The 19421-nt window shown below is 39.8% G+C and overlaps 1 protein-coding gene across 2 annotated transcripts in view; it reads left to right on the forward strand.

The window, feature by feature from the left end:
• Positions 1-5932: 5932 nt before the first annotated feature.
• Positions 5933-19421, forward strand: part of LOC142827113 (uncharacterized) — a 50494-nt gene continuing 37005 nt past the window's right edge. For both annotated transcript variants that reach the window (XM_075920942.2, XM_075920943.2), the window contains exon 1: positions 5933-6099. In XM_075920942.2, coding sequence (XP_075777057.2) covers positions 6009-6099 — 91 coding nt within the window. In that variant the 5' untranslated portion in view covers positions 5933-6008. The remainder of the gene's footprint in view (positions 6100-19421) is intronic.

Here is a 19421-nt window from a genome sequence, read left to right on the forward strand (position 1 = left end):
AGAAAGGGCTGGGTCAGTGCTGACCGGATCATGCCATATCCCCCTCTGGCCCAGGGCTCTAGTTGCCATAGTATCAGTGGCAGCCTGGAGCCCTGGGCCTTTTTCAATTGCTGGGCCCCAGGGAAGTTGCCTCTTCTCTCATTGGCAGGCTTGGTTCTAAGCCCACAGATGCCTATTTCCTGTCTAAGACCCAGAGCAATGTGTGAAGCAGGGGAACATGAGCTGTTCAGCCACCTGAGTTCTAGGTGGGGCTTGATCTAGTTGATATGCACAGAGGCCGCCTAGCTTGACACAATTAGCTGGGAAGGAGGAGACCATGGCAGTTCACCCCCCTTGTAACTTTAGCCAAGTGGCTAGGGCATTCATCTAAGATCTGGGAAACCTCCTTGCTTCAAAGCCCCCACCCCTTCTATGGAAGAAAAGGAATATGAATGGGGATTTTCTACTTCTTAGGTTACTGCCCAGGCTATGGTAGGAGTTTTTAAACTGGAGATTGGACCACTCCTCCAATGGGATTACCAGGGCAATTATTAGACCTGCTGGGGCTGAAGCCAAAGCCCAAACCGCATGACCCAAGGCTAAAGCTGAAATCAGAGGCTGTGTCTACATTGGCACCCTTTTCCGGAAAAGGGATGCTAATGAGACACTTTGGAATTGCAAATGCCGCGGGGGATTTAAATATCCCCTGTGGCATTTGCATGAACATGGCTGCTGCTTTTTTCTGGCTCGGGGTTTTGCCGGAGAAAAGCGCCAGTCTAGACGGGATCTTTCGGAAAATAAAGCCTTTTCCGGAGGATCCCTTATTCCTGATTTTGAGAGGAATAAGGGATCTTCAGGAAAAGGCTTTATTTTCCGAAAGATCCCGTCTAGACTGGCGCTTTTCTCCGGCAAAACCCCGAGCTGGAAAAAAGCAGCAGCCATGTTCATGCAAATTCCGTGGGGGATATTTAAATCCCCCGCGGCATTTGCAATTCCGAAGTGTCTCATTAGCATCCCTTTTCCGGAAAAGGGTGCCAATGTAGACACAGCCAGAGAGTTTCTGCTTTGATTGGAAAGGCTCAGATTACACTCCCCTTGCTTGAGATTGAAGCCCTAGAGCTTCATCTCCCCCCTGAGGGCAATGGGGCTCCAGCAGGCTCAAGCTTTGGTTCCCCTCCTGGGGTCATGTAGCAATTTTTATTATGAGAAGGTGATAGTGTAATGCCAACAGGCAGACTCAAACCAGGCATCTCTAGAGCTTAGGGCATGAGCCTCTATTACATGAATTGAAAACCAGCTTACTACCAGCGAAAGCTGTAGAGCAGACTCATTATTCTTTCTCTCTGTAAGTGGTTTGGGTGCCACACCCGGAAGGTGCATGCATTACAGTTGCAATGCACCAAAGCTTGAGAACCCCTGGGCTAAGTCATATTCTGAGGTGGGGCTCCCTCAACCTCGGATACAGAAGTAGTTCCATATTAACTGGGCCAGAGACAATTGGAAGGACACCCTAGGCTAAAGCGCTTGCCTATGAGGCGGCAGATCCCAGTTCAAATCTCTTCTTGTCAGGCAGAAGTGGGGGTTTCTCATAGATCAGGTGAGTAGCCAAACTGCTGAGCTAAAGGAGGATGAGCTCACCTTTCACCCCAGGGCTATGTCTACACTCACGGCTTCTTGCACGAGTAATATGCAAATGAGGCTAAGCATGGAATATCGCCGAGCCTCATTTGCATACCTAATGAGCCACCATTTTTTTCAGAAGAGGCTCTTGCGCGAGAAGGAGCGTCTACACTGCCCCTTCTTGTGCAAGAAAAACCCTCTTGGGCAGTGCCATTCTTCCTGAAAAGTAATAGGTGTAACGGCATTGCGCAAGAGGGTTTTTCTTGTGCAAGAAAGGGCAGTGTAGATACTCCTTCTCGCGCAAGAGCCTCTTCTGAAAAAAATGGTGGCTCATTAGGTATGCAAATGAGGCTTGGAGATATTCCATGCTTAGCCTCATTTGCATATTACTCGCACAAGAAGCCGCGAGTGTAGACATAGCCCAGCTGTTTTGTGTGGGGTTAGATGGCCACTGATTAAGCCCCACATGTGACTCAGGCAGCCAGATGCCTCTCCTCCCAGTTTGTGAATTACAAAAAAGAAATAAGGTTCTCTCTACAAACCAGTCACCATACTTCAAGAGAGAGTCAAAGTTTAGCATACACCCCTCTTTCTGGCATCTCCCATTGGCTATGCTAAGCAGTACAACCATTCCCCCTGTAACCCCCCCCCCACATGTAATCTTGCATGTTGGCTTTGTAGATCATGCTCTGAGGTGCTTCTCTCTCTGTCCATTAATTGCATAGAGGTCTAGGCACCTTATTCGGGCTTTGTGAATTGCAGTGTTCCCTCTGTGATTTTCTAGATATTTTTAATGGCATTGTGACTCTCAGTGATGCAATAATTAAGCCCTTTTAGGGAGGGTGTACCATTATATTTTAACTTTTGTCTAAAAACCAGCACAGATATTTTGTAAATAAGTTATTTACCTCTTAAATGTTTAATAACACTGTATGTGTTTGAAAAGTTAATATGCCTGAAACTAAATGTCTGTTATGGTATTTGTAAGGACATTTATAAAGAGAACATAGTAGTCATACACAGAGAGAAACAAGAAATGCTTTGAAAACATATCACTGAGGTGAGGATTATTCACACAAAAAACTCTGAATCTCAGTTTGGGTTTCCAGAGGAAATTCTGCACAACCAGTTAAAGTTTGAGACAGAGCAGTCATATTTTTTTTCAAACACTAGTACATTGTTTTTTTTTAAATCCTACATTTTTGCAAATGTCATTGAGTCAGCTGTTTAAATGGCAGCATTCAAGATGGAGGAGCAGATGAGGCATTAGTGACTGATTAAATTCTGGAGCAATGCATTTGGATAGCCACAAATAATTTACTGAGACCATTCCAAAGCAGGAATATTGTTCCTATTACAGGAGAAGACAAAAGAAGCCACAATTAACCTCAGCTTTTGTAAGGAATGTTGTTTTTCGTGCCTTGTGAAAGAGTTGGGCTACTGCTTTCTGAGACTTTTTGTTGATATCACATTGGCTATAAAATGATTTTTGAAAGGTGGAACCTAGGAAGAAACCATATTGTCACAGGACATGCTCGCATCTCCCCCTGATTTCCTTGTGTTTGGGACTAGTTCTCCATTCTTCTGTGCTAGTTCTATATTATATAAATTCTGTAAGTCAGTGGAGTCATACTAGTGTAAAATGATGTCATAGAGGGGAGACTCAGGCCTATGGACTCCAGTGGAGTTACTTTTGCTTAATACCAGTGCAGCTGAGATCAGTACCATGTTCCTAGCATCAGTAAGTATTTTCATATGAGAACGTTTCAGGATCTTTCCTGTGTTATGAGGCAGTCCTTTCAGGAAGTCTTCCTGTAATGATAATTTTAATGTGATACTTTTGATGCAATGGCTCCCACTGGTATCACATAGAAACATTATGGCTACATCTACACTGGTAGCTTCTTGTGGAAGAACAGCCGTTCTGCAAAAACTTGCCGGCTGTCTACACTGCACGAGCGTTCTTCCAGAAGTAAATTTACAGTATAGCGTTGTAAAACAGGGCTTCTTCCAGAAGAGTTATTCCTCTCCCCACAAGGAATAAGCCCTCTTGTACAAGAGTTCTTTCAGAAGAGGGCAGTGTAGACAGGCAACATGAATTTCTTGAGCAAGAAGCCCCCATGGTTAAAATGGCCATCAGAGCTTTCTTGCGGAAGAGAGTGTCTACACTGCCATAGATGCTCTTGAGCAAAAGCACATCTCTTATGCAAAAACACATGGAAGTGTAGACACTATCTTGTGGAAGAGTTTTTGCACAAGAACTCTTCCGCAAAAGAGTTCTTCTGCAAGAAGCTGCCAGTGTAGATGTAGCCTACTACATTAAAATATGCTAGTGCATCATCACAACAAAAAAATTATAACCCTTCTTGATACACTGGCCACAGCAGCTTGCTATAATGTTTGATTTTTCTGGGACCAGTCATCTGTATTCCATCTCTTGTGGTATACTTAGAGTAAGGACACAACCCAACCAACTGTGAAATGTCATAATGCAATGCATCATCTTTACTATGCTGCTTTCCTTCCCAAAAGGTCAATCTACTTGTGTAGTAATTGTTGCCCAGACCCTCTTTGCTTTGGCCAGTCATGTGGCTGGCTGAGGGAAAGATGTTGTACTGCCAATATGCTAACCTCTCAAAATGCTGGGAAAGTCTTATAAACCATTCTGATCTGCTGTGATAATTTTCTCCCTTTTGAAAAAAAAATCCCAAAACAAACCCTAAATACCACTAACCTTTTTCCTGTATTTTTCTACAGCATCTGTTTTCTCCTGACATCTCTTTGCTCAGTTCCACTTCACATCCAAAGGCTGCTTGAGCCTTTTCTAGGACATTAAACAAATGAGTATCAAGTAAAAAAAATCAGTGTGGGAGAGATTTTTCTGGAAGTGGATCAAAACTGGCCCAAAGCACCACTGCATTAACACTTGTCTGACAATAGGGTTGTGAGCCCAAAGCTTCCATTCAATGACTATTATCAGACTATATCCAGTAGTGTTTGCAAGATCTGATCAAGAGAGCAAAACAGAGTGTCTACGTCTAGACTGGCATGATTTTCCGCAAATGCTTTTAATGGAAAAGTTTGCGGAAAAGAGCGTCTAGATTGGCATGGATGCTTTTCCGCAAAAGCACTTTTTGCGGAAAAGCGTCCGTGCCAATCTAGATGCGCTTTTGCGCAAAAAAAGCCCCGATCGCCATTTTCGCATTTTCTGAGTTGTCTACACTGGCCCTTTTGCGCAAAAGCTTTTGCTCAAAAGGACTTTTGCCCGAACGGGAGCAGCATAGTATTTCCGCAAGAAGCATTGATTTCTTACATGAGATTGTCAGTGTTCTTGCGGAAATTCAAGTGGCCAGTGTAGACAGCTGGCAGGTTTTTCAGCAAAAGCAGTTGCTTTTGCAGAAAAACTTGCAGTCTAGACACAGCCAATGGGAACTGCTTTGTAATGAGAGCTTGTATATAAATTGATAGAGATGCAGCTGTGTTAGTCTGGTGTAGCTGAAACAAAAGACAGAACTATGTAGCACTTTAAAGACTAACAAGATGGTTTATTAGGTGATGAGCTTTCATGGGCCAGACCCACTTCCTCAGATCAATATGTAGAAGAAAATCAGCACAACCATATATACCAAAGTGATACAATCAAAAAAAAGGTGAACGCATGTGAAATTGACAAATCAAATTTTAGAACAGAGTGGGGGTGAGAGAGGAAGGTAAGTTTCTGTGAGGTAGTGACATAGGGGTGATAATAGAACAGAGTGGGGGTGAGAGAGGAAAGTAAGTTTCTGTGAGGTAGTGACATAGGGGTGATAATAGGGGAAGTTTCTGTGAGGTAATGACATTAGGGGTGATAACATTAGGGGTGATAATTGGGGATAACTTCCCCAATTATCACCCCTAATGTCATTACCTCACAGAAACTTACCTTCCCCCCTCACCCCTACTCTGTTCTAAAATTTGATTTGTCAATTTCACATGCGTTCACTTTTTTTTGATTGTATCACTTTGGTATATATGGTTGTACCGATTTTCTTCCACATATTGATCTGAGGAAGTGGGTCTGGCCCACGAAAGCTCATCACCTAATAAACCATTTTGTTAGTCTTTAAAGTGCTACATAGTTCTGTCTTTTGTATATAAATTGGTGCAGGGCGTTCTGAATGCTATAGCCTTCAGAGTGATCCAGATGTGTCAATCAGTAATTTGTGCTCTCCCTCAGTATCCAAATAGAGGATAGCCTGCTCAGTTCTAGAATCTTTCCCTGACTGAGTGGTTCATTCCTTACAGGTGCAGATAGGTTATGATTACTGAAGGATGAGATCATCTGTGGGAATGTGCTTGGTATAAAATTTACCTCCTGGCACCCACTCTTCCTGTTTGTGACTGTAAGAGTCATCTGCCAACTTGAGGCAATGTTTGTGTGCCCTGCTGGGGTGATTGACAGAAATGTTCACATCAGTGCAAAGACTTCCTGCAGTGAAAACATAACACCACTACTAGCAGGTAGGTAGTTAAGCAAACACTTAGCTAGCTTTATAATCTCTGTGTTATGCCCTTATCCCTAGAGAATTGCTGTGTGGTTTTACAAACATACTGTAGAAAAAAACCTGTAACTTGCAACATGAGTTACTTTTTTCATTATTTGGGAAAGGGTCAAGATTGCTACCATTTCATTGAAAAAATGGTGTGGTCTAATAATTGACATGCTATCTAGAAGCGAGTGGACCTTTTATACCTGAAAGCTCTTATAATTTGGTCAGTGGTTGGTTTTGAGTTCAGCAGTGTGAGCTATGCTAAATGATGTGGTGTGCTTCTCCAGATCCCCTGAGAGCTGAAATACATAGTAATGCTGGCCTTTAGTGTTAAACTAGATTGGAATAATCAGTGTTTGTATTACCAATGTAGATTTTTATAGAGCTTAATTCTGCTGAGGTTAAGCACTCCATTCAACTGGAATACACAGAGCTAAGGCAGTGCCTCTTTTTGAAGAGGGCTGCAATGTAGAAATAGGTGTTTTAGTTAAACAGTAATTGTTCCTCAGCAAATAGGAAAGCAGATATTATAGGAGTTGTGCAAGTAGCTTGGAAAAGTGGCTATAAAGGGGTCTAGAACCTTGATTTATACTTGCAAACAGAGATTGGTCAATGCTCTTAAACTTTGAAATGCTCACTGAAAAATAAGTCATCATTTTTTGCCATCACTTCTTTTACCAGCTCTAATAACAAATCTTGTACTCAGTGTATCAAAACATACTGCAAGTGAGTTGTTTGAAAAGATACTTTGTGCTGAGCTCCTGATAATGTAGATGAAAGTGCTCTTTATTTTGGGACACTTCATGTGATAAATCTACCTTTGGTCAAATCATGGTCTGCTATACACATGCAAGCCCTGCACTAAATTGGATCACCATTCCTGCTAAGACCATCACAGGAGAAAGCAAGGGTGATCAGACAATTACCAGCACTTTATTTAGTCTTGAATAATTTCTCGTAAACTGTCAACTGTAGCCCCTGCAATAGAGTGTCAATGAAGTTGGCATTAAGCAGATTCCAAACCAAGATATAAAATCTATCACTGATAACAATGAATGGGGAAATCTCAGGAAGGACTCTACCTTCAAAAAGCAATGATTTAACTGAAGCCTCTGATATAAAGTATACTTATAGTTTCTAGAACAATTTTAATGAAATTAATATTTTAAGTAACCTTTAATGTCATACAAACTGGGAAAAGAAAGAGTATCTCTACAGTACAATATTAACAGAATAGCAATATAAGAACATAAGAACAGCCGTACTGGGTCAGACCAAAGGTCCATCTAGCCCAGTAGCTTGTCTGCTGACAGTGGCCAGCAACAGGTGCCCCAGAGAGGGTGGACCGAAGACAATGATCAAGCAATTTGTCTCCTGCCATCCTTCTCCAGCCTCTGACAAACTGAGACCAGAGACACCATTTCTATCCCCTTGCTAATAGCCTTTTATGGAACTAACTTCCATGAAATTATCTAGCTTCTCTTTAAACTTTGTTATAGTCCTAGCCTTCACAGGCTTCTCTGGCAAGGAGTTCCACAGGTTGACTACACGCTGTGTGAAGAAGTTTATTTTATTCGTTTTAAACCTGCTACCCATTAATATAGCAAACTACAGCCCAGATCTATGGTTGGAAATGTGCAAAGATTGTTTTAGGCTACTTCTGCCTTACACTGTCCTGCCCCTGGGGTAAAGTGGATACCAAAATATATCCTGTGTTGAATGTTCAAAGACCATTCCATTAATGATGATATATTTTTCTTAAGGGTAACTTTCTGGTTATCACCACATGGTAAAAGGTGAGTTCAGGATATATGTTGAAGTCATTCAATTAAATATATTATAGCAGTCTTCATTCACAGAGGAAGAGCAGCAGCAGCATGAACCTCCCCATATTGTCCTTAATATTTTTGCTAGATTGAAAATACATTTTAGGGAAAACTAGCAGGCTGTGCCTTGGGCTCGCTACACTTGCCAACTCCCCTCTCTGGCCACTTTCACAGCCAGAGAGCTGAGAGTATGATGATGATATTCTGTCGCCTGTCAGGAAAAACTTTTTTTATTTATAGAGGGAGATAAGAGACATAGCAAAACAGAAGAAGACAGTAAATAGAGTTACTTAAATCCATCTGCAAAAATTAAGCAGAGGTTACTGCTTATGCTGAGTTGTCCCAAAACTCTCCAATAGTTTTGTGGTCTGCACATACAATTGTGTTCTCATCTGATCTTGCTTCATATAAGGTTTACTCAGGAAAGCTCATCTCAAATAACTAAATGTGTGAATTTAAAGTGGATTAGTTGAACAGCATTACATCGCTGAGTGGATGTTCTGCTCCAGAATTCAAGTGGCTAGTTCTAAAATGTCACTGAAGTAAGGCAACTTCAATTTTGAATGACTTCTCACAAACAGATTTATTGTGGTTTAACGAATCCACTTTGAATTCACTCCTTGTTTTCACTCATTTATTTTCTTGAGTTTCTCGATGTAGACGTGCCCGTAGTTTTATAGAGTTGAAGGACTAATGCACTAAATCCCTTTGTTTTCTTGGCTGTTCTTCAAATGTTTAGGAGTATAGTGGTTGTGCGATGTATGCCAGTGTATTGTTTCTGAAAGTTTTGACTGTTAAAAAGTTGCTATCCTAATGATAGTAGAAAGCTTTAAATTGGTCTGTCTCACTCCCATGCCCTTTGCTAGATTTAATTTGAGTGTTCTGCTCTTTGGTTATTGCAAATGAAACCTCTACTCTCACCTTAGCTTTTCACCATCTCAGTGACTATTCGTCATATGATCTTTTTGGGGTTCATATTCAATCAGTTCTAGAACACAGTCCTAGTCAATGCCAATGTCTTTTCTTCAGTCTCTTCCAACAGCAGTAGCAGAAGCTGTTTATAATTTAATTATGATTGGGTGCTTCATTTTTCTTACAACTGCCAGCTGCTCTTCCCTTGTACTATATCATTCTGATTAGAGAGATTTCAGAAGATCTTATGTGTGGAAAAATGTATTAATCTTTGTATATGGCTTTAAAACTTTTGCCTTGTTGGTAGTCTTTGTGCATTTTCTACTAAAATTCATGTAAGAGATAATGTGTGAGGAATTCTCTGACCATTATCAGAACCAGTGAATTTAGTGTACTATGGAAAAGTTTGGCTCACATCAGCTGATGGATGTAAATAATATTTACTATGAATCTCTTTTGAGGCCTGCACTTATAATTTTTGAACCATACTCTTATTACGAGTCAAGTTGTCTTTATTTCAACATATCTGTTGTTCAAGTGTTAGTTGAAATGCAGTTTTTACTTTTCTTCCACGAATTACTTAAGGTTTCCTTATTAAATGTTAGGTTAATTAAAACATTATGATCCCTTTGCATTGGACTGGTTGGTTGTATACACAGAGGTATCAAAACATTGCCTTGAAATGTTGAATACAGAACACATGCCACACATGACTCACCCAGTTTTTTCAATGTAACAAATTCGTATTCTTGTATTTTTAGTTTTCCATGTCTCCCAGTCCTATCACACACGTTAAAAATTCAGCTCAAGGTGATGAATGCCTCTGTCGTAGATCTCTTGTGGGGGCTACTGAAACTGCTGATCCTTTGTAGTTCTGCCCTTCATCTGGGTTTGCGTGATTATTCCATGCCCATAATCTGTTGAATTCATGCTTCAGTTGCATCAAAAATCAATGGAGGTTTCTTTAGAGCTCAGATCTAATCCAGGGTAGGCTGTTGATGGAAAGGTTTAATTTTCCGATCTCAATAAATTTACACAAATTAATAATTGTCACAACGGAGACAGGATGGGTTATTCCTTTTAATCCCATATTCTTCAATTAATAACACAAATAGCCTTATGTGACCATGCTATTGTGTCCCAGATAAATTCTCTCAGAAAGCTGAATTCTACCTACCATATCCTAAAGCATGCACTGCCTTTAAAAAAAAATCTTCTAATAAGGCCATATAAATTTTTGTAAGTAACTGTTTTTGTCATGCATTTGAGTGACTTGTTGAGAGCATTCTATTCAAAACTTCACTTCAATTGGACACTTCGGAAGTATTGCTAGAATTTTTATTAAAAAAACCCTGGCTTTCTATTTCAAAGATCTAGGCCATTGTCAGGCACACGTCCAAAGGGAGAGGTCAAAATACCCAAAATAGATGACTCTCATAGCCCACTGGTTATCCCTACACTGCAATCACTTCTGCAAGTAGGGTGGAGCTTCCCATATTTTCCTTTTGATAGCATTCTCATTTGTGTACCCAACAGTGTATGTGGATGGAAGTTCATATCAGATGGGGAGGAGCTGGCTGAGGTGCAAATGGATTTTTCTTATGCGGCTCTCTGATCTGCCTCTTCAACTGCATTAGGAGGATTTTAGGCATAGTAAACGGAAAAAGAACTCTATGATGTCTTTCTTTTATTATCTAAGCTTATCCAGGCCAATGCCTCTGAGCATTCTAGAAGTACATTGTAAGCCAAAACATGTATGAATTGCTTGTATAAACAGACACAAAAGAACTTTTTCCATAGCTGAAATTGACCTGAACTTACCTTTGAACTGCACTCAACTAACTTTGTCAACGTCACAGTTATCCTGAGTGGAAAATATTTCCCATACTATGACTGTTACCAATGGTGGAGAAAAAATATATAAATATTGTCCTTTGGCCAAGTGCTGTACCTCCTCCTCCCCCCCCGAGCATCTTCTCTGATTCTGGTTGTGGTGAAGTCCTTTTGACAACTTTTCAGAAAGAGACCTGCTTTCGTCTAATGGTGAACAAATAATAATAAATGAACAAAGACATCAGCCAGATGCCCGTCAGCCTAAATCCACTTGGCATCCTTTTCATTGCTGAGCTCCTGTACAGATCTTTCGTGGCCTTCCTCTCATAGATTTAAAGAAAGTGCACACGTGTTATACTTAAATGAAGCACATGAGATCTTTTATAGGGGAAAAGACAGTATGCCGCATTTATTGAGAATACAACAGTTGTATATGCTTTACACACACACACCCCCACACACCCTCTCCAGACGATGTTATAGTTACCAGTCCAGCATCTGAATCAATTTAGTGGCCAGCTAGATCGAATACAGGGGGAGGGCAGGGCCTTTTGTCGGCTGCAATCCGATGCTCTCCTGGAGTTGGTGGCAGGACGAATCCAAAGTTCCATAGCAAGGCACCCTGCTGTAATAATCCTCTCTTCTATGGATTTCACTGTGTCAGTCTGTGACCGGTTACTGTTATCTTGTTGATGTCCCAAAACATCTCCAAGAGGCTCATCCTGTCCTGGATTGTTAATCAGTTGTTTTTAGGGATGCCTTCATCTTTAGAGTTGTCAATCTGCCAATCTGCTCAATTCTTGACTGTGGGTACACGCTGATGGTTTCTCTGATGCCGATATGTTTCTTCACAGTCTGTCTTTTACAGTTTGTCTTCTGCCACATTCTCCCCCTTTTCTCTTGACCATCTGGCTCTAACAATGACCTTCACGCTGTATCTCATTCATACAAAGTCTTTCACAGAGTTACAAACAGCAAAGTTTTATATTGAACACAAGAAAACCCATTGTAAATTGCCTTACTAAATTTTGTAATTGAAAAAATTCACATTGAAGGCTCGGGCTTTCAACACTCCTCTAATCTCATTGACATAGTCACAATATGAGATCCTGTCTCTCTACTTACTACATTTTAAATATCTTTATATATCTTACTAAAGGGATTAGTTTAATAAAATATTAAATGTGATGTTACCTTACATTGCTATAGTATTAATCCTAAAATATGAATATAAAAATAAAACTTTCAATTCCAACACACATCCATAATGATTATAAAGGAAATAAGCTTCACCGAAGGCAGAATTTGTATGGACTATAGCTTAATATGGCTAATGAGGACAACAATGAGCAATACTGTGGGGCCATATTTTAAAATGATCTCATCACTAGGGCTGTTTGCCATCAGAAATTTTTCAGTCACATCTAACAAGGGCAATTAGTTGAATCAAAAGTTTCTCCTGAAAGTGAGTTGGTTTGATGAACTTTTACCCAATCAAAGGCAGGATTCCACCTGCCAGAGTTCTGTGGGAACCCTGCCAGTTCAGCTGGCAAGCTGCTGGTGAGTGTGTTGTGGTCTTTGCCTGGCCAAGGACTTAACTGCTAGAGCCCGTGACTTGGGGCATTCCTGCCATGGAGCTAGGAGACCAACAATCCAGGTTAGAGGTGGAGTTCACAAGGCTTCCAGCTCCTCAGCATGGAACCTGGGAGCCCTGACTCTGAGGTTCAGCTCCTGAGGTTATAGCAGGTAGCCCAGTTCCCCCTGGCTTCTTGGTACACTGCTGCAGACCTGGAATACTGGAAGTCTTAGGCTGGTTTCCAGGACCGGGTGCTCTGGGGCAGCCCCACCATGTGAATTGTGGCAGGGCAGCCAGTTGGCCCATGAGTCTGGAAGCCTGGAGGTCCTGAGTCTTGGAGCAGACATCATGGCAGGACCCCCAGAAACTGCTGGCTGACTCCACATTCTTTCAAAGACAAGATGGGTGAAGTAATATCTTTTTTTGGACCATCTTCTATTATAATTGGGAGTGGTGTTGTGAAAGAATTCTTTGCAATGACATTAGTGGAAGAATTCATCTAACTCTTGGAATACTAGGGTATCAGGTTCTATGGTGGACCAGAAGTTCAGTCATTTAGGGAGTACAGGTAATCCAACTCTAGTTATGAGTAGTCTTGAGACATGGATGATGATAGATTCTCATGTAGTAATCATGTGGTGGATACAGGTGCCAAGGGTTTCTCCCAGAGATGGTATTCCATGGGTTGTGGAGTAGTTGTAGCTGGATAGATGTCATGAGATTTGGTTTTTTTGTTCTTTGGATTTCTTGCATGTTTTCCAGACAGCTTTCCACATTTTTTCCCTTCTAGTATGTGGGAGCACATAATGATGGTCCCTTCTGGAATTTGAGGAGCAGTAAGTAATTCTTCATTTTTTTCCTGAAGCCTGGCTGCAGAGCTTTTCAGCATATTTAGGGTTGTATGTAGTGGTCAGAGGGTTATGGGTGTGAGACCTCTGAAGATTTGTTTCTTGCATTTGTTCAGGGAGTCGCTGCTGCTGCTAAATTTTGCTTCTCTTTTCTTCATTTTGTGGAGTTTCCATTTCAGATGGCAAAATTCAGTATCTCATATGGTTGTATTTAATATGGTTACAGCTGTGTTGATCCTAGGATATTAGACACACAAAGTAGGTGAGGTACTGTCTCTTATTGGATGGACTTCTGGTGTGTTTCTAGTGTTCTGGGACCAACATAGCTAGACCACCACCTTGGACATTAGTGACTGTATCATAGATGCAATGAGACTGCCAATTACTGTCAGCTGGAGCACATTTTGTTTAGGAAATGCCATGCAAATTTCTGAAACTATTTTTTTTTGGTAGAGAGGTGGGGCGGGGAGAAGAGAAGTTCTGGTTGTAAGAAACTGGTTACATTTTCAAAATAGCTCAGTGCCCAATGTGTGTTGATTCTCCTGGAAAAAAATCTAACAATTTAGGTGTCTCAGTAAGAGCTGAGCTCTTCCTGAAAACCTGGCCCAGTGTTCAGAGCACTCATGTACATATACACACATACCAGTCTCCCTATGTCCATATTTTGGTTATGTAGTAAAACTATTTGTATCTGAATAAAAAAATTATATGCAACAAATTCTAAATAAGATATGGATCATTTCCCATTATGTAAACACATGCAATTCTGCACTGCTGTCATTTTGAACAGTTCAATATCTTCTGTGTAGATTGTGGGGGCTACTACTTTTCAATAGATAAGCCCACACTCACTCTTCTTTTCCCCCAAGCTAATGCTGCTCATATGAGAAATATTGATACAAAGTTTTCAGATGGATTATTGAAGTGTAACTGCTTCTGTTTTGATAAAGAGGGGTAGATAGTTTTTTGTGTCTTTTATCTTGCTTTTTCCAAAGTAATAGTCTTGCTTTTTCCAAATAAAAGCAGATAAAACCCCCATAACAGACAGTGTAATGGAAACATGATGTGCACAGAATCAGTGGGGAAATAAGAACAATGAATCTTAACCTTTTCAGCCATAGTTACTGGCAAACTTCATGTGTAAATACATACTCTCCAAATCTCTTGCAGGAAACCACACAGGAAGGTCTGACAAATGTTCTAAGCAGCTTTCCACAGTTAAGCAAAGAGAAAGTAGCTTTAGGGATAATGCTGTTTTCCTTATTTCTGCTAACATTACTTGTTTGGTGTCAGAAGAAACTCACTTTATTTTTTGTATCCATTGTCAAAAAACACTTTTATTTGCTCACTTCCCCATTTATATGATCATGGGGCACAAAGACTACATTGAAATTGAACATCAAAGCTTCTAATTTACACTTATGGTGTTCTACAATTGTAGTACATAATCATGTACTTTCATTGCAGTCTGGAGTCTTTTGTCACTTGTTTTGGCTTTGCACCAAAAATGGAAAGGTTTATTTTTAGTTTACTATAGAAAACCGTTCATTGTGTTGCACAGTCTTTAAAAGATACTACTATAATAACATCACATTGTAGAGGAGAATAAAACAGTAGCTTTTGGTGTTTAATTTTAGTTGTATTCTTTGTACCCTGATAGATACAAATGTGAAATTGAACAAAGCAAAGTTTCCCAGTTGCTTTTGCTGATGGTTAGAGACCAATTGTTTTTTTTTGCCTCACCTGCATTTGTCTTTCGCATGATATATCCATCACTCTCTGCTCATAGTGCAGATATTTTTATTTGGAAAAAGAGCTCTGTTCCTTTAATAATAACACAACCCATGAATACTGAGCCGTGTCTACAGTATTCCTGTTTCTCAAACCAGAAGCAATTACTTGAATCATAAATTTGAAATAAGAAATCTTTGCATTAATTTCTCTAGTCTCTATTAGCAGCACAGGGCATGGGTGATGGCATATGAAGGTTGGGGAGATTGTCAGTTTCTGTAGGAAAGCAGTAACTTACATAATTGCCACTGGAGAGACATTGGCCTGGTCAGGATGAGTTGCAGCAGAAGTGTGGCACTGTGGAAGCTTTTGTTTACATGGTGTGGAAAAAATGTCCAAGTAGTGACTTAAATTTGTGTCTATGTTCTACACTGCTACAAACTAATATCTCTCTATACACGTCTAAAACATTCACAAGGAAGTGTGTGTGTGTGTGTGTGTGTGTGTGTGTGTGTGTGTGTGTGTGTGTGTAATGCATACACAGTGCTGATGAAACATGTCTTTATGAATGTTTGCTTTAGTTGATGCATATTCTGCCCTGTTTAGATTACTGACTGTGGAATGCAAAGTTTCTAAAGGGTTGCATCCATTGATGTATATTTAATCTTCCTTTTGTGCTCTCTGCAAAAAAAAAAAAAAAAAAAATCTGAGGTACAGACTTTTTTTTTTTTTTTTTTTTTTTTTTTTAATAAACATTATCCCTTGGCTACCTTGATATCTCATGTCTAATCTAACTTCTTAAATTCAGCATGATTAATTTTTATCTGGGATTATTTTTATTTTTGGTTAGGCAAATAGTTAACATGTCTTTGATTATCTGATGAGAAAATGCCTAATACCTCAAACAAACAATTCTTACTTTGTAGGATTTATTTAAGAAACATACAGGTTTCAAAATTGGACTTGAGTTGGCCGAAGGGATAATTCTTTTTTAGGTATGCGTAAGATAGTGAGGTAATTCTGCAGAAATAAAATTGCAGTTACCAGCATAAATAAAGACAAACAAGCTGATCAAGAAATTGGCCCATCCTGAGACTCATTTGGCACCTGGCTAGGGAGCACAGCTGTCTACCACATCAGGAGTTTTCCCTTTTCTGTGTGTCGATCTGCCTTCATCACAACTCTTCCCTTGAGTACATGTACAAAGGGAGATGAAAGTGAAGCTTCAGTGAACCCCTAGGGCCCTAAGGATCAGCTACACTCCATGCAGTTTCACTGTTATCTGTAAAGCTCTCGGGATTGGCTGAAGAGAGATGCTTTAAAAAGAAAATCCTTTTAGTCACCATGTGTAAATTTAAACATGTATATAAAGCTTTGCAAGATTAGAACCTAAGACTGTGAACTTTTTTTTAGAGTGAGGATTGACTTCTATTGTGTTTGTACAACACTCAGCATGTTGAGGTCCCGATGCAACATAGTTTATGTGCTACTTTAATACAAAGTAATAAAATAAGTAAAAAAAATCTTGTCTCTACGAAAATAATGTATGCTAATCATTGGGCAAGAGTCCCCCTTCTGTTTACTTCTCACTTGTTTTAATTGTGCCCATAGATCACAAGTTGTAAGTTATTTTCTTTGCTTGCAAGTTCCTCCCTTTGCCAGATACGACCCAAGAATAAGATTTGAAATGTTCACTTGCATTTTGTTAGAAGTGGCAGATATTAATCTAGAGAAATGTTGCACATTTTAGCTCTCTCCCCAAAACAAGATTAAATACTGTATCCAAATTGGGAAATTCATTTTATCTGGTGCATCAACCAGAGGACACTGAGGGCAGGAGGCAGTTCTGCAAGCCCCTGGAATAAGGACAGGAGAGAGAAATTCTGTCAGTGCAGAAGATGTAAGGGCAAGAGGTGACAGCTTCCTGTCAATTTGCTCTGTGATGGCCCTGGTGGACAACGCCCATGATCTACCAAGGGGGGAATGTGATGCCAGCAGCGGAGACCAGGGCAGGAGTGGTATCCAGGCGTGCAGACTCACTTGCTTCCTGGAGACTAGGCAGATGAACCTAGTGAGCAAGTATATGTGACATGGTGTGGCTTGGTGATACTGGTGTGGATCTCGCTGCTCTGGTGTATGCTCTTTTAATGGCAGCCGGGCAAGCTGCTCCAGGATAGCCAGGGCCACTTCTTCCTCAATCACAACAGCTCGCCAAAGGGTTTTAGTGGATTGTTTCGTCCTCTGCTGCCTGTGAGTTGCCCATCTCTGCAGTAGGTTAATGGACTAGATGTATCAGCTGGATTGACTGTAAGCAATGCATGCTTTTTGAGGCACAGATAATTGCAGACACACATGCTAGAAATCAGAATTCTACCTGTTGGTTCTTGTAAGTCAAAAGTTAAACTAATACATTTTAATATTTATACCTACCTGAATCGGAGGCCAGTTTGAGGGCCTCTTAGGAAATTTTGCCTAATAAATCTTTTCTATCTTTGTAGCCTTTTTGTTGACTTTTGAGTATGTACATATCGAGGAAAATTATCCAAGGAAAACTTCATCAGCCTTTTTTCTGTTGGCAGCTGATAATGATATCCTTTAACCAGTTAAGTACACATTTAGGGAAATATTTTCAAAAGTGTCCATGTCCTGTTTCAAAAGTAACTAGCACTTTGGCCCCTGAATTTCTTTATGCTTAATTCCAAATCCTTCAATGAGATTAGTGTGGGTGGACCCTGAATGAAATTAATGAGTTTCCAGGCAGGTACAGTCTGTGAAGCAGTTTGCAATACATGGACCTTTGTATTTATGCTAGTTTTGGAAATACCTATTTATTAAATCATAGTGATTCCTTAGCTGTTACATGTTTAAATATACTGTGCATTCTAACATATGGCGATATGCACCCAGAGTAAATGGGGGATTCTTAGACATTTTTATAACATATGAAGAATTAAATATATAAAATGAACAAGTAATCCTTTGCAGAGAGGATATTTGGTACTTATGAGGAACCATTAGAGTAAATCCTTTAGATTGCAGATTACTGTTGCAGCCAGTTAAAAAAATAGACCATAAATGTGTCACTTCAATTACTACTCAAGCTTTATTTCTGCTTTAAGGTCATGTCTTTAAAAGACAGCATGAAATGAAGCACCTATAGCAGTAATAATATTGGTTTGAAAAACTACAAACATAATGGAATCCTTAAAATTGTAAGAGTATGTGTCTGAAATAGAGCATCTAGCAGATGTTGTCTGGATTATACCATTGCCTGCTTAAAAAAGACAGGCTTTCTATGGTGTGGAACTATGTGCTGGGCTCGCTTTTATCTTCAAGTATAAAATAAAGGCAGAAATCTCTGAAGAATGTATCCTCTGTACAGTGGATCACATTTCCATTTTCTGGCAATTTCTGAATTTTGAATTTGTTTTCATTTAGCATTGGAACAAAATCCAAGTCTTTCACATCTCGTGAAAATGGGGATTTTTCAAGTGAGAGGTGTGTGTCAGTCAGTTATGTTTTATAGCCTGGGATTAAAATACTGACCTGGGATGTAGCACACTCAGTTTCAAGTCTCTGCTCTGCCCTATTCAGAACAGTTTTTCATCTCTGATGACACCAAATCAGACAGGGCAGGACTGTTCATCTGTGTTTTCCACTTCTCAGGCAAGTACCCTAACCAAACAGCTATCTTGTGTGTGTGTCTTTTTCCCCTGGGCCCAGAAATGTTCTTGATAAAAGTTTTCTGGAAACCAGTACAATGCTGTAAAGCTTTTTGACTCTGAGGAAAGAGCATTCTGTTCTGTTGACTTCTAATCATATGAGCTCGGTAGCTGATTTTTAAATCTCCAGAATGTAGTTATTGTTTTAATTCCTTAAAATATCAGAAGTGTTCAAATCTCAATGTGTCTTTCTCGGAATAATGCTGAGTTACATAATTGTCTTTAAATATAGAATATTAGTGTCATCTCAAGTGTGCATAAGCTGACTTATGCAAATAGTCCTAAATATCTCTTGGGCTAAGACTGTCCTCTTAGAGCATGTCTAAAGATATTTCTAAAACTCAGATGAACAATAGTATATCAGTTATAACTGTAACCAAGGAGTGCCATTTTATTTTTAAAATGCAATAACAAAGGAATAGATGGTTCATAGGATCAGTGATGAAATATAGAGTCTTTGCCTTAGTCATGCCTTAAAGTCCAGCCTAGTTCCAAAGATAATTGCTGTGTAATAGCTGTTCAGTGGCCTGTATGAAGGGAGCTAGTGCCTACACTGCACTATGCTTTTCAGTGGAAAGGGGTACCACTTTTACTAAAAGAGAAACACAATAGGCATTGGGTTATATGATTTAATTTGTAGAAAGAAACTCTGACAAAAACCATATAATTAAACTACATAGTTGTACTGTAAGTCAAAAAGGAGTATGAACAGGCTGAGTCAAGACAAGTGTTCTGGTATAGCCAACAACTCTTTGTGTTGAAAAAATCGTTGACAAACTAAGTTGCCATCTCTTAAAAGCTAATAATTGAATTGCTCATCCAGCTTCAAGAGGATATGGATTTTC

This window comes from Pelodiscus sinensis, chromosome 2, assembly GCF_052426305.1.
Source record: "Pelodiscus sinensis isolate ZL-2025 chromosome 2, ASM5242630v1, whole genome shotgun sequence".
Classification (NCBI taxonomy): Eukaryota; Metazoa; Chordata; order Testudines; family Trionychidae; genus Pelodiscus; species Pelodiscus sinensis.